This window comes from Dipodomys ordii, unplaced genomic scaffold (genome assembly GCF_000151885.1).
Source record: "Dipodomys ordii isolate 6190 unplaced genomic scaffold, Dord_2.0 Scaffold5, whole genome shotgun sequence".
Lineage (NCBI taxonomy): Eukaryota > Metazoa > Chordata > Mammalia > Rodentia > Heteromyidae > Dipodomys > Dipodomys ordii.
This window is the reverse complement of record NW_012267221.1, coordinates 19,070,614-19,086,897: the sequence shown is the minus strand read 5'-3', so window position 1 is coordinate 19,086,897 and position 16,284 is coordinate 19,070,614. Positions and strand designations below refer to the sequence as shown.

At 38.1% G+C, this 16,284-nt stretch overlaps 1 protein-coding gene across 2 annotated transcripts in view; it reads left to right on the top strand.

Annotated features, from left to right (window-relative positions):
* Window positions 1-16,284, top strand: part of Stk39 (serine threonine kinase 39) — a 206,977-nt gene that overhangs the window by 16,334 nt on the left and 174,359 nt on the right. For both annotated transcript variants that reach the window (XM_013030494.1, XM_013030500.1), the window contains exons 3-4: window positions 7,862-8,003; window positions 9,835-9,890. In XM_013030494.1, coding sequence (XP_012885948.1) covers window positions 7,862-8,003; window positions 9,835-9,890 — 198 coding nt within the window. The remainder of the gene's footprint in view (window positions 1-7,861; window positions 8,004-9,834; window positions 9,891-16,284) is intronic.

The window sequence follows — 16,284 nt, the reverse complement described above, 5'->3', positions numbered from 1 at the left end:
CTTCTTCTTCTTCTTCTTCTTCTTCTTCTTCTTCTTCTTCTTCTTCTTCTTCTTCTTCTTCTTCTTCGTCTCATTCTACCTTCTTCCTTTTTCCTTCTTTCTTTTGTCTTCTTTTTTTCTCAGTGCTGAGCATGAATCCAGGGCCTCAGAAATGCCAGACAAGCACTCTCTTGTGCTGACTACATTCCTAGTGCAGTGCAGTGTTGCCTCTTAAAACTCATTTCCTTCTCATTCTCTTCCACCTCTTCCCCACTTTCTCTTGTTCTCCTTCCTCATCTTCTTTCATCTTCTTTCTCCCCTTCTTTTTGTGCTAGTACTAGACTTGAAGTCTAGGACTTAAAATCTAAGCCTAGGTACTGTCTCTTAGTTTTTCTCATTCAAGGTTGGCACTCTTACCACTTGAGCCATGGCTCCACTTCCAGCTCTTTGGTAATTAATTGGAGATAAGAGTCTCAGGGACTTTCCTGCCTTTGCTGGCTTCAAACCTTCATGTTCATATCTCAGCCTCTGAATAGCTAAATGAGCCACTGGAAGTCAGATCATTAAAAATATGCATATATTATCTGCAAAAAGGGGTTGCTTTGAACTCTTTTAAAACATTGTTCAGTACTTAGTGCATTGTAATATACAAGATCATTTTAGTGTTGCTCTAATATTAAAACTTTCTGAGGAGGAAGATGTGTAGCTAGTATGACTGAGGGACTGAGTTTCTGTTTAGTTTTACTTCACTCATATTTAAATCACCTCACATGGCTAGTGACTATGCTTTCAGACATGAGACTGCAGGCTCAAGCATGTGGACTGTTCTTTTGTTTGAAGAAAGAACTATAGTGTACTTGGACTCTGAACCTGGTGTTCAGTGGGTGCTCAGTTGACTTGGAGAGAAATGTGTGTTGAGTGTTTACTTATGTGGTGATCAGAAGGGACATCATTACCATCTCTCTCCCTCCCTCTCTTCCCTCCCTCCTTTCCTCCCTCTCTTTCTTCCTTTTTTCCTTCTTCATATATATGTGTGTGTGTGTGTGTGTGTGTGTGTGTGTGTGTATACATATGCTTTTTATTGTAAAAATTACTATACAGAGGGATTATAGTTACATGAGTAAGGTAATGAGTACATTTCCTATTGAGCATTGTCACCTCCTTTGTTTTTCCCCTATCATCCCTTCCCTTCCCAACTTCCCAACTCCTCCCCCCACTCCCAAAATTTCTGACATCATGTAAGTTATTGTCAGTTTAATTGACATGGCTCTTTCTTGTCAATGTACTCAACATCAGTGAGAGAGGGACTGAGAAAAACCATTAACTTTATTATTAACAGTTATGCTATGGTGAGATCCTTTTCAAGAAAATTCACTTACCTATCTCATTTGACCTTGACTTCATCCCCAAATTCAAGGGAGAAACCTGACCAAGGTCATACACATAGTAATTGCTGCTGCTACTGCTGCTGCTGGATTTTGAGACTGAAGGACTGTCAACTTTAACGTTGTGCTATACTCCAAATCACTTAAAATGTCTAAGTGACTTCCTTAGCTCTCTGTGGGTTACATCCTCTGTGTGTAGTCCTGAGGGATGAGGGATAGTTTAGGACTAGACGTGATCATTCTGTAAAGCCCAAAGAAAGCCAAAGCTTGTAGTACACATTTCAAGTTTCTTCTTTTTAAAGAATCTCTTGGATTAAGCCAGAGGCTTAGAAATAAGATGAAGAATATATTATAATGGGTTTACCTATAGGGAACACAGAGAACTTAGCTGTGTCCTTCCCAGTCCTCCACAGTCCTAGTAATCTTTATTTCCTTGAGTGTCTGCTTTCGTTTTTGATTGAACATGAAAGATAAAAGAGGAAAAGAAAGGCTATAAAGTCTGGACCAAAATATTGAGAGCTGAGGTGATTCCTTCTTTCTATGGAGGACTGTGCTTTCCATAAATTAAATGGTACAATATAAAAGGATTTCATCACTGACATTTCCTTCCATGTGTTAAATGTAATTCCATTGCTCTATTGCTCTCTCTTTTGCTCTCTCTATTGTTCTTTCTTACCCTCCACACAACATAATCTTGTTCTTAATGGCTGAGTAAAACTCTTAAGGTATAAGTATACCACCTTGTCCCATCTTGGTTGAATCCATAGTTTGGATATAGAATAATGCTGTGAGAAACTTAAGGATACAGACATTTCTGTAGTAAATTGACTGATTCATTTATGTTTATACTCAGAAGCAGTGCAACTGTATCGTACAGAAGTTCAATTTTTTAAGTTTGTTTGAGCAACCCTCATACTGAGTTCTGTAGTGGCTGCAATCATTTACATTAACAGTAGTGAATAAGAGCTCCTTCCCCAGTTTCCCCATCCTCCCAATATTTCCTTGTTTCCTTGATGATGCCAATTCTGACTGAGGTTAGAGGGAAACTCCAGGGAGTTTTTATTTTTGCTTCCCTGATTGCTACAGGTTGTTGAACATTTTTTCTCTCATGTATTTATTGGCTGTATTTATTATTTATTTAAAAAGTGTTCAGTTCCATTTCTTATTTATTGATTGGCTCATTTGCTTTTCTTTTTTTCTTTTCACTAACTTTTAGGTTTCTTATAAATTCTAGGTTTTTCTCACATTCTCTAGGCTGTCTTTTTACTCTGTTGTTTCCAGTGATCTGCATGAACTTTTTAACTGGACACAATCATATTTTTGTCAATTCTTGCTCTTATTTCCTAAGCTATTGTAGTCTTCTTTCTTTCTTCCTCTCTTCCTTCTTTTCTTTCTCTTTCCTTTTTTCTTTTTCTCTCTTTTTCTTTTACTTTCTTTCTCTCTTTCCTTCTTTCTTTTTCTCCTCCCTCCTTCCCTCCCTCCCCCTTCCTTCCTTCCTCCCTCCCTCCCTCTCTTCCTTCCTTCCTTCCTTCCTTCCTTCCTTCCTTCCTTCCTTCCTTCCTTCCTTCCTTCCTTCCTTCCTTCCTTCCTTCCTTCTTTCCTTCCTTCCCTGTTTTTTGTTCTTGTTCTTGTTCCTTTTTATGTAGGCTTTGAGCCATATCTTGAGCTTTTTTTGATCAAGGATAATGCTTTACTACTGGAGCCACAGTGCTACTTTGAGTTTTTTGGTGGTGCTTAATTAGAGATAAGAATGTCACAGATTTTCCTGCCTGTGCTGGCTTGAACCTTGATCCTCAGATTTCAACCTCCTGAGAGGTGAGAGGTATGAACCACTGGTGCCTAGTGATATTGTATTCTTATTAGGATAGTTTTTGCCTGTGTCTGTTTTCTCTCTGCTTTCCTCTAGTAGTTTTAGAATTCCAGGCTTTCCTTAAAGTCTTTTACTCTTCTTCTTCTTCCTCCTCTTCTTCCTCTTCCTCCTCCTTCCTCCCCTTCTTCTTCCCCCTCTTCCTCTTTCTCCCCCTCTCCCTCCCTCCTCCTCTTCTTCTTCTTCTTGAGCCACAGTGCCACTTCACCTTTTTTTGGTTACATACATACATATATATTTATTTTTTTTTTAATTTTTTTTTGGTCATGGGGCCTGAACTCTGGGCCTGGGTGCCGTCCCTCAGCTCTTCAGCTCTTCAGCTCTTCAAGCTCTACCACTTGAGCCATAGCACCACTTCTAGCTTTGTCTGCTTATGTGGTGCTGAGGAATCAAACCAGGGCCTTATGCATGCAAGGCAAGCACTCTACCAGTGAGCCACCTTCCCAGCCCCCTTACTATATATTTTTTATTGTAAAGATACTGTTCAGAGGGGGTACAGTTACATGAGTGAGATAATGTACATTTCCTATCAAGCATTGTTACTTCCTCCTTTGTTTTTCCCCTACTATCTCTTCCCTCCCTGCCCTCCCCAATTCCTCCCTCCCCCCCATGAAGTTGTAAAGTTTGTTTTCAACATAGTGTCTTGTACATTTCATTGTTACAAAGGGTCAACCTGTATCCTTCTTTAAGCATTTTGTTTTTTCCCTTCTCCTACCCGAATTAGAGAAATGTATATACAAGATGAAGGACACCAGAATCAAATACAGTGAAAGCAGGGGTATACCATGGGGGAAGAACATACAAAAGAAACAAAAAAATTACATAGTACATTATAAATACACTAAAAACAACAGCAAGAAAGATAAAGCCTCTTGTGTCCTTAACTTGGGGTTCATTTCGCTTAGCATTATCTTATATGGTCATATGTACCTTTCTGCTTGTCCTAGACATATACTAGTTATTCCAAATAAAAAAAAAACATGAGACCTATGTTTCTTTGGGCCTGCCGTATTTCACTCAATAAAATTTTTCCAAGTCTTTCCATTTCCTAACAAATGGGGCAATGTCATTCTTTCTAATGGAGGCATAGAATTTCATTATATATATGTATATATATATATATATATATATATATATATATAATATATAAACATTTTCTTGATCCATCCATTTACTAAGGGGCATCTGGGTTGGTACCATATCTTAGCTATGGTGAATATTGCTGTGATAAACATAGTTGTGCTCATAGCTTTAGTATGGCCTTGTGATGATTTGGGTAAATGCATGTCAGGTTTATTGGTGGCAAGAGTCTTACAGAATTTCCTGCCCAGGCTGGTTTCAAACATTGATGCTCAGATCTCAACTTCCTGAGTAGGATTACAGGAGTGAACTACCAGAGCCCAGCTCTTTGACACAATTTGAGTTGACTTTTCTACAAGATGAACGATAGGAATATAGTTTCAGTCTCCTACATGTAGATACCCAGTTTTCTCAGCACCATTTATTAAAGAAGGGGGTCTTTTTTCTTTCTTTCTTTCTTTTTTTTTTTTTTTGGTCGGTCATGGGGCTTGAACTCTGGGCTTGGGCGCTCTCCCTGTGCTCTTCAGCTCAAGGCGAGTGCTCTACCGCTTGAGTCACAGTGCCACTTCCGGTTTTCTACTGGTTTATTGGAGATCAGAGTCTCACTGACTTTCTTGCCTGGGCTGGCTTTGAACCAGGATCCTCAGATCTCAGCCTCCTGAGTAGCTAGGATTACAGTCGTGAGCCACTGGTGCCCAGCAAAAGTGGGGGGCAGAGGGGGGGTAATCTTTTTTTCTTATGTATGGTTTTGGGATCTTTGTGAAGAATCAGACAGTACAGTATGTACCCTATTATTTTAGATCTACTGGTCTCTTCCCTTGACCAATATATCTTTTTTCTTTGCTGTCTTTTCTTATTATACTTCTGTGGTGTAGTTTGAAGTCAGGTATGTATGATAAGACTGCTAGTATTGCTTGTTATTGTTTAGGATTGCTTTGGCTCATCTTTTTGTGTTTCCATGTAAACTTTAGAATTCCCCCTCCTTATTTTAATAAAGAATAGCATTGAAATTTTTGATGGGAGTTGCACTGAATATTTATGTTGCCTATGGAAGTGTACTTTATCAATTCTGCTATCATTTGGCTGATCTTTTCTATTTTCTGGTGCCTTCCACAATTCCTTTCTTTAATACTTATACTTTTCATTATAAAAATCTTTAACATCTTTGGCTAAGCATATGTATGGATACTTTATTTTGCTTTTTTTTTTTTCCGCTCATGGGGCTTGAACTCTGGGCCTAGGTGCTGTCCCTCAGCTCTTAAGCTCAAGGTTAACACACTACCACTTGAGCCACAGTGCCACTTCTGGTTTTCTGGTGGTTAATTGGAGATAAGAGTCTCACAGACTTTTTCTTCCTGGGCAGGCTTTGAACTGTGATCCTCAGATCTTGCCTCTTGAGTAGCTAGGATTACAGGCGTGAGCCACCAACACCCGGCTTTTATTTTGCTTTTTGAGTCTACTGTAAATGAGATTGTTTTCCTGACTTTTTCTCCCTAGCAAGTTCCTTGTTGGTATACAGAAAAGCTATTGATTTTGTATGTTGATTTTGCATTCTGTAACTTTGCTGAAGGCATTTCTCACATTGAAGTGTTTTCTGTTAGGGTATTTTAATTACAGGATCATATCATTTGCTAACAGGGATATTTTGACTTCTTCCTTCCCTGTTTGAGTCCTGTTTATTTCTTTCTCTTGCCAAGAAGTTTCACCAGCTCAGAGAAAACAAGAGTTCTGATGACTGGATCCTGATTAGTTTCAAATACTCTGTTTAAGTTGGTGATTTTAATCCCAATTAACCTTTCACTTTTATAGACTTGAAAATGTCTCTTGTCTTTTCTTATAGAAAATTCATTATTGAATTTAGGAGTTTAATCCAGTCCCCTAGGGCTATAGGTAAGAAGAATAGATTTTCAACAGGTTTCCACAGGTAATGGGAACATTGGGTGATAGGGACTTTTGTTTGTTTTTCTTTCAGCAGGCCAGAAATGCACATATATCTGGTATATTATATTCTCCCTTTTTTCCTCTGAAATTTTCCAAATAACATTCAAGGTTAAATGTATGAGCAGATTATTTATCTCTCTAAAGAGGAAAATATGCATCTATTTTTTTCTATAACATCTATCACATTGAATCTCCTAATGAGGCTGGTAGCTAATCTGGTACAGTAGTATCTGATGGGGAAACTCAATCATCTTAGCTAATAATGGAGCACCTACAGCCAAATTCAAGTCCTGAGGCAGGCCATTTGTTAACTCTTCAGAAATGTTGAACTTCTGGGTAATTAGTACTTTTAAAATGACTCCAAGGTATGGAATATTAATATGTGTTGAAACATGAAGTCACAATGCCAAGGATACCAATGTACACAGTAACAAAGTGCTAGATAGTTATTTACTTATTTTTTATTATGAAAGTCAAGCACGTGAATCATCAGGTAGATGAAAACAAAGATTGCCTAGAATCATAGAAAGGGATTTCTTTGGTTATAAGCAGAGGTCTAGCGACCACATACTCTCTCTGCCTCCCACTTTCGTTTTAGATGTTAAAGAAGAACTATTAATCGTTCTTGCAGCAGTTCACTGCTGTCTTACTCCTGTCCTCCTACTTTTTTCTTTGTTAGCCATCTTAAAGTTTGTTTATAATTTTATGTGTAATAAGTAGTACTGAACAATTTTTTTTCCAAAATGTGGTGATAGCAAACCCACCTAGGATTGTTGTATTAGTCAGGGTTCTCTTGAGAAACACAACTGATAGGAGCTATGTATATTTTATTATATGCACATATAATTATAGAAGGGTATTTACTAAGTAGGTGTGTATGATTGGAGGCTATATGGTTCAACAAATAGCTGTCTGCAATGAGAGAGCTGCAGAACTCGGTCACTGCTAAAGGGGACCAATGATGCAGCCCAAGTGTCAGGGCTGAAGGCCTGGAATCTCTCTGGAGAGAGTTTTACTGGTGTAAGTCTACATTGACAAGCAGAAAAAGCTGAGGTTAGTGTCCTTGGACAATGGTAGCCTCAGTGGATATACATGTTCTCGAAGAGTAGACACTGCACAAGCTAGCTAGCTTTTTCTGTCCATTCACAGTCCATCTGGGCTGCTAGTCTCTTGGATGGCATTGCCCTGAGTGTATTTTTCTCCTCAGTCACTGTAAGTTGTCTCTGGAAATACCTTCATAGATATACTCACAAGTGTACTTTGTTAATCTCTTAGTTATTTCTCAATCAATCAAGTTGAAAACCATGATTAGCCATCATAGCCTTGCACATATTAAGTACATACTTTACCCCTGAGCTACACTCCCAAGTCCTTGGTTCCTCAAAGTCTTCTGTTTAAGTTCACACAGTTAGTGTTTTTGCAGTTATAGATTTAGTTTTGTCAGTCATGGGCATGCATTCAATTGTTTGTATGTCTTGGGATAGTCACAGTAATTAAGCAAAAGTTCTGTTTTGATGTTCGTACTAATGTTCTATTTGTAGAGGGTGTCATAATCTGAAATGGGGATGCTTATAAATTCACTTTTTCAATTCTTCTGTTTGCCACTCAGGCTCAATGTTGGATATCATCAAGTACATTGTCAACCGAGGAGAGCACAAGAATGGAGTTCTGGAAGAGGCAATAATAGCAACAATTCTTAAAGAGGTTTTGGAAGGCTTAGACTATCTACACAGAAATGGTCAGATCCACAGGTATAGTGTCTGCAGAATTCAACTCTTCATATACTTAGTTCTAGTTTTTTATGTTGTTATTTGTTTTTTTTTTTCCTGAGATAAGGGCTTAAACTCAGTATTTGATGCTTTTGCTCTTTGCCTGGAGCTCTACCACCTGATCCATTCCTTCAACTCCTAAATCTAGGGATTTTTTGGTCAGTTTGGAGCTTGAGACTTTGAGGCCCTGGGTACTCTCTGAGCTTTTTTGCTCAAAGCTAGTGCTCTACCACTTGAACCACAGCTCCACTTCTGGCTTTGTGGTAATTCATTGGAGATAAGAGTCTCATAGATGTTCCTGCCCAGGCGGGCTTTGAACTGTGATTCTCAAATCTCAGCCTCCCCATTAGCTAGGGTTGCATGAGGATCTAGGCTCCCTATGAGCCATTGGAGTCAGGCCCTAGATCTAGATTTTAAGGAACTTCAAGGAAGCACATGAGAATAAGTTTGGCATTGCTTGTAACTTAGGCTATATAGCTGAGAGCAAAGTATCAGGGCTGAAGATATAGCTCAGTGGTTGATCCTGTGCTTAGTATGTGGAAGACTCAGCATTTGATCCCCAGTACTAAGAAAAACCAAACCAAAACAAAATTTAAGGATAAAAGGCTAAATTTGGATGGATTATATTGGTATACTTGGGATTGGTTTCTCTACTTTCACTAAAAAAAAAGCTGATTATAAAAAGTGTTAAGTAGACTCATTAAAAATTAGTTAACATAATTACTTTAAGTGTACTTAGTTGAACTGGATACTAGCTTTAATTTTCTAATACAGGCAAGGCTTTATAAATGTTAATTATTTTTGACCTAATGGTGAGAGAAGGAAGAGACACTGATTTCCTCCTTTTTTTTGTAATATAGAATACTAGTTCTTTGAATAACATAGAATATGAGTGCATGATGCATAGTTGGAGTTTTAACAAATAGAAAACTATTTACCAGTAATACTAATAATGTACTTATTTTAACCTGAACTATGAGGTATGTATTTAATTACACTATACTGTTCAATACTTAGAAAAAGACTATTACTTTAGAAATTTACAAATTATTTTTCTTTAAGTGTTGAAATTGCTCTGCATAGTTTCTATGTAGTAAAGAAATATTATATGGAACTTTATAATCAATCACTGATATCTCTTCAAGGGAGAGATTGATCAAATCATTTTTTTCCCCATGGCTGTAGCTTGAACTCAGGTCTTGGGTGCTTTCTCTGAGCTTTTTCCCTCAGGCACGGTGTTCTACCACTTGAGCCCCATTTCTGGCTTTTGGTGGTGGTTAACTGAAGACAAGAGTCTTACAGACTTTCCTACCTGGGCTGGCTTCAAACCTTGATTGTTAGATCTCAGCTTCCAGAATAGCTACGATTACAGGCATGAGATACTGGCACCTGATGATAAAACTAATTTTTAAAAACTCTAAGGTTTGGAAAAGCACCACAGACAAATTTAAGTGAAAGTAGAATGGCTTTACTTACATGAAGCTTTAATTCTTTATGATATGGTAATATTGTGAAATTAGGACTGTTTCTAACTCTGAAACATAAAATAGTCTACTAAGTAATGATTTAATTAAATATAATGATTTCACATAAAGTATCTTTTATTGAAATTGTCATTGTGCCCCAGGAGCAAAGTATAAAATGACAGTGTATCTTTGTAACATTTAAAATCTATAATGTAATTTAAATATTCATAAAATAGTAATTATGTCAAACAGGCCTTGTATGCTGTGTTTTAAAGTCTTTCTCAGTGAGCCTATGTACTATTTTGTCTGTTCTTTCCAATTCATTTCCCCTTTTTTCATTCTAATAGGGATTTGAAAGCTGGTAATATTCTTCTGGGTGAAGATGGTTCGGTACAAATAGCAGGTAAAGCTGATAAAGATAAAAAAGTTTGTTTATAGAACTGTAGCAGTTTCAAGAAAATGTTTAAATTGAATAAAATCATGTGATATCTTAAAAAATGCTTCTCTTTTCAACATGATAAGTATTTATAACATGTTTGGGTCTGAAGTATGGCATATTGTCCTGCTGTTTTGATAAGTGTTTCTTGGATCTTCAAGTAAATAATGCTGTTTGAGTACAGAAATTTTGATCTTACTTTCAATTTCATTATTTCTATCTGAGAAGGCTTTTAGTCTTGAATATTGTAGATTGAATAATATTTATTTAGCTGCAAAAAAGTTGTTGATGAACTTGAAAATAAAAGTTTGTGCACATTAATTTAAAAGCCTTTTACTTCTGAAGAGGTGGCTGAGGAGGTATAACTCTTAAAATCTAAGGCTTCTTTTGTACTTAACTGTATCTGATATGGCAGTTTGTGATTGGCTGGTGGGCAGCTGGGGCTGTAGGAAATGATGTCGAGTGACTTTTCATGCTCTATGCTCCAGGCCTTTCATTCTGTTCCTTCAAGTTATCAGAGTATCCTGAAGGCCGGATGAAGTGCAACTGTGTCCATATAAACTCATCCATCCTTTCACCTAAAACTTTTTGTGTTTGTGGATGCTGTTGGAATGTTTGTCTGGACAGTTTTTTGGCATACTGACTGTGCCTGCCACTGCTGGGTGTTCAGCCTTCTGACTTCCTGGTGTTAGCTTTTATTAGCAGCTTTTGCTAGCACCACCCTCAGTGAAAATCAGTGATCGTGGCTCTGTCATTATGAATGTAGAGGTTTTCCATATTATTTTTTTTGAGTTGAGGTAGAAAGGTTCTATTTTCTAGCATAGATTTGGGCTCTTTACATACATAGTTGTTATTAAGTTGATCATAGTAATGTAATTCCTTTTCCAAGTTTTGTGTCAACTAATCTGAGGATCTAGTGGTAGTAGAAATGGTAAGTAGAGTTCACAGAAAGCAAACCCCTGACACAGACACAAAGGCTAATAAGCTTTAGCCTGCCTGCCTGCCTGCCTTCCTGCCTGCTTTCCTTTCCTTTCCTTTCCTTTCCTTTCCTTTCCTTTCCTTTCCTTTCCTTTCCTTTCCTTTCCTTTCTCCTTTTCCTTTTCCCTTTCCCCTTTCCTCTTTTCCTTTTTCATTTCCCCTTTCCTTCCCTTCCCTTCCCTTCCTCTCCCTCCCTCACTCCCTTCCTTTTCTTCCCTTCCTTCCTTCCCTTCTTTTCTCTCCTCTCTCCTCTCCTCTCCCCCCCTCTCTCTTCCTCCCCCACCCCCCCCTCTGTAAGGGGTGGTGGGGTCTGTCCTGGGATCAACTCTAGGGCCTTGCATTCCACTTACCCTCCCAGCGGAGTCAACCCTGACTTCCTGTTTGCCCCTTCCCTCAGTGTCACTGACCTCTCAGGTGGCCAGGAGCACAGGGAGGATTCTGACCTTAGCTTTTGTGTGCCTAGGCACACTGAGGAGGCTTTTGACTTTTTGTTTGTTTGTTTTAAGGAGTGAAGACATGTTTTGGAAATACGACGGGAAACTAGAATTTTTTTTACGTGAAAGCCTCCCATCTCTCTGGAGGACCAGTAATGAAATTGAATTACTTTGAAAAGATACATTTTCTTAAATCCAGTGGTTGGTTTAAGACCACTGAGAGAAACTGTGTATCAGTTAAGCCCCACAAAAGGCTTTTTTGAATGGAAATTTGACATCCACTGTGTGACTTGAGACATGTCCTTGCATCTTTAAATCCCAGATTGCCCATCTGTGAGATGGATGAGAATGCCTGTTTCAGGCAGGCTCTAATTTCCCTTGTAGCCACTGATTTAAGCTTCAAGTGCCCTGGGTACAGTGTATTTCTTGGAGCTGTAGTGTTCTTGGTGGAGAGGAAAAAGCCATTTTGCCTCCAGTATTTGTCTCATGTAAGCATTTCTGTTAAATTGTCATTTTAGCCATCCAGGAGGCAGAGATTGAGAAGGTCATGGCTCCAGAAGAGCAAAAGGACTGTAGCCCTCAGACAAATGGTAGAGTGCCTGCTTGGCAAGAATGAACCCTAAAGAAAAAAAATATTGTCCAAGGCATCTCAATGAACGTGATTGAATTTTTAAGACTCAGAATCATTAGTGTGCTTTTAAAAAAGAAATGTATCTCTATGTGATGTTTGCATTAATAATTTTATATTGTCTATTTTAACAAGAATGTCCAGATTGCACAAGTTTTATGTCACCTAAAGTCTAGATACAGCCCTGCCTGTTGTTGCAAAAATGAAAAAAAACTGTATGAAATCAATGATATAAAATGGGCAATGGACAGGAACAGTTCTCTGGGTATAAAATGAAAATGACACTTATTGTAAAGTAAAAGTTACTCTAACTCATAAAACAGGGTGAAGCCAGCACAGGCAGAAAAGGCCATTAAGTCTCTTATCTCCAGTTAGCCACCAAAAAGCCAGAGGTGGAGCTGTGGCTCAGTTGGTAGAGTGCTAGCCTTGAGCAAAATAAAGAAGAAAAAAACTCTCAGGGACAGCACCTATGCCCTGAATGTAAGCCCTAGGACCACCACAAAATTAGAAAAAGAAAAAAGAAAAAGAAATGATGCATTGAACTGCCAATAAGATAAAGCCATTTTAAAACCTTTTATTATGAAAACTTTCAGGCACAATCCACAGAAGAGAGCTTGGGTCCTTTTATTTTCATCCCCTAGCTTTGATAATTACTGATCTTTAACTATTTCGGTTTCCCTTTCCCTGCTACGTTGGTATCTCATGTCATTATTCATAAGGAATTTTGTTTTTCAACTGTCTAGATACCTATAGATGCATATTTTGTCATCACTAAGGCAATGTCTCTTATCCTACAAGTTAGGAACAGCTTGAAAAATTCTTCAACTAAAAAAGCAACAGCTGAAAAAATATTGTGAGCAAAACGTTCAAATAGTCTGTTGTTAAAAGTGCAGACTTTGGTATTAACTAGCTTGGTTGAAATTCCCAAGGCACCAATCAGTAATTCTATGACCTTAGGCAACTTACAAACTCTAAGACTCCTTTCCTTTAACAGGGGATAAAAATACAACCTGGCTCATGTTTCTCTGTGAATTTGAAGGCAGCTCTTCAGGTCCAGTACTCTTAACAATAGTGGGCACAGTGGGCAGGCGATAGATATTATCAGGGGCTTGTCTGCTGCTACTACTGTCATGAGTGGTACTGTTGTACCAGCGTGGCTATACTCAGCAGGATCATACTGTGTCTCTCTGCTGTGCCTGGAGATCCTCAGTTTTGTCTTGTACAAGATTTGGCTCTGGGGGACTTGATGAGATAGAAAGAAGTAAACTCACTAATTAATGGAATTTGGAAGAGAACTTTCCTGTAAATCAATCTAACTTCAAGCTGATAAGGAAGTACAGGGAGAGTTTTCTTTGGTGATGAAATGATTGTTTCTCCCTAAGAGGGTCAAAATCCCACAGATTGCCTTTGAAGTGTAAAGGCAGGTCAGCCCTGCCTTACTCTGCCGCTTGGTACCCTGCCAGCCACCTCATCTCATTATTCTTGTCAGATTAATGATCTGAGCTCTTTATTGGGCTCTGGAACACATTGTCCTCTTCTTTTTTCTCAGTTGGGATCCTTCAAGCTATGGTTTCTTGAGCTTTTCTTTCTGTCTCAATCCTTAGGAGTTTTTCTGCACTGTAGGGGGTAGGTAGTGTTGTGACCTAGTACAAGGTTGCTGATGGGCGCTGGGGAGTTCAGAAGGTCACTCACAGAAAGCCCCACAGAGCATGGTTGTGATAAATGAGTTGGTATGTAAAGGGCACAGTGGACAGTTGTCCAGGGTTTTCTTATACAGCTTCAGGCTTCTGTAATATAAACCAGAACCACCATTTCCGAGATATAAAGGATAGCCTACTAAGTATTTAAATAAGTGCCATATTTATATCTCTGAAATCATTACTTACTTAAAATTTCCAGTTTGTCCCTCTTCTCTTACCTGAGCACAATACTGAATTCACATACAGCTTTTATTTTGTTTTTTTTTTTAGAATATTAAGTATTTTATGCAAAGTGTTTAGCATACTATCTACATAAATAAATGAAGACATCTGATTTCATGGTTTTATGTTGACTTAAGATCCAGACATACCTTAAGTGCTCAGAATTTGTCTTATACGAGTGACTTTTTATATATATTATTATTTAGAAAAAGAAAAACATGCCATACATATTCATAGCATTGGAATAGTACCTTTCAAGGAACATACATTGACACAGTTTTTCTTTATTTTTTAATTTGAATTTTATTGTAAAGGTGATGTGCAGAGGGGTTAGAAGTGTATAAGTCAGGTAATGAGTATATTTCTTTTTAAACACTCCCCTCCCTCATTTTCTCCCACTTTTTTCCATCCTATCACCCACCCCCAGGCTGTAAAGTTCATTTCCAACATAGTTTCTAGTGAGAATCACTGCTGGATTGGTTCACCTTTTGTCCACAGTTTTAATTTAACCACAGAGATGTAGGTTGGGAAGAAATCTTAGACAACATCTACTTTAGTTCCCCTTTTCTCCTTTGTCAAGGTCATAAGAAGCCTATATAACACTGCAGTAAAACCCTAGAGCAGGGAATTTCATTCAACTTCTTTTTCTTTTTTTCAATTTAAATTTTTTTGTAAAGGTAATGTACAGAGGGGCTACACTTATGTAACTCAGAATCACCCCTCCCTCATCTTCTCCCAGTTTTCCCCCTCCCAATCCCCTTTCCCCTAAGTTGTATAGTTCATTTCCAGCATAGTATCTAGTGAGTGTCACTGCTGAATTGGTTTACCCTGTGTCTAATCCTTTCTGTGCTTCCCCTCCACCTTCCCAAATCATAATCAACTTGTATATAAGACAAAGGGTACAGAAATCAAATCAGTGGTGGAAGGGAATAAACTAAAGGAAAAACAGGAAAAAAATAACTGCAAACAGTACAATAAAAATAACTCTTGTTTTCATTTCTTGGAGTTCATTTCAATAAGCATCATTTTATATGGTTATAGGCACATAACTATTGAGCCATTGTCACACACAACTTTTAGAGTTTCAGTTATACCAGGAAGTTATTATTGCGATTAAAATTATCCCAAATGTGGACCTGGGGATCTAGGAAGTAGGTTTTTAAATATTTTGCTGGTATCTTTGTCTGGCAATATAGAGGGAATTGGTGGGAGAGACTCACAGAATAGTAGGACTGATACTGTTTGTCTTGGTTGCTACCTATTATATTTGGGCAAATAATAGATTACTTTTACCAAGACCATTCATGCCCTTTTCCTTTTGTACATTTATGCCCCACTAGGTTATTTTGTGTAAAAGTTAGAAAAGGGAGTTTAGTTTGCATTTATGTCTTTGAATGTAATGTATTGCTTAAGAGTATTATTATGTGTTTTTTTTCTCAAGGCAAGTGCTCTATTGCTTGAGCCACAGCACCAGTTCTGGTTTTCTAGTGGTTTATTAGAGGTAAGAGTCTCACAGACTTTCCTGCCTGGGCTGGCTTTGAACAGTGATCCTCAGATCTCAGCCTCCTGAGTAGCTAGGATTACTGGCATGAGCCACTGGTGCCCGGCTTACACATTGTTTTTAAGAGAGAACATTTTTTTTTGTTTTCCTAATAGAAATATCATAATAATTTTTATTAAGTTACTAATTGTGCCATACATATATACATTTTCTTTCCCAGAACTTTTTGTGAGACAAGGGAAGATAAATGGGGCTTGGGTTAGATTATAAGAAACACTTTATTATGAATCTAAAAAGAATGTTCTATAGGCTTACACACACAGGGCTATTTATAACAGTACAAATTCTGTGAGATGTGTATTCATTTCTACTAGCTGTGGATATTAGATCAGTAACTAATGGGTATTGAGTGCTCCCTGTGTGTCAAGCTAGTTTTGGGGTGTTGAATGCATCAGGACTTATTTAGTCCTAACTAGAACCCATGGTACAGACAAGAAAGTGGGGAAGAGCATTGCCCTGATCACACATAGGATAAATGGTGGACCCAAACTTCAGACTCAGATTTCCTGACTCAGAGTTTGTCAGTTTGCATATTTGTGAGGTTTCCAGGGAGGAGACTGTAATCTCAATTTTGGATGGGACACTAGTAGCAATCACTTGGAATTCTACTCCCCTGCATAAATCCACTATGGCTCAGGGACAACATATTCAGCACCTTCTTCCTCCTTGTTTGTTTAAGTTGGGAAATATACAAAGTCAAGGGTCAGCTATAGGAATATAGGAGAAAAATCACGTTTGGTGTCATTTTCATGGAATCAAGCCCAGTAATGACTCCAAAACCCTTTTTGGCTGCTAAACTAAGTTTGATGTGGTGAAATTGAAACCAGAGGACTACCTA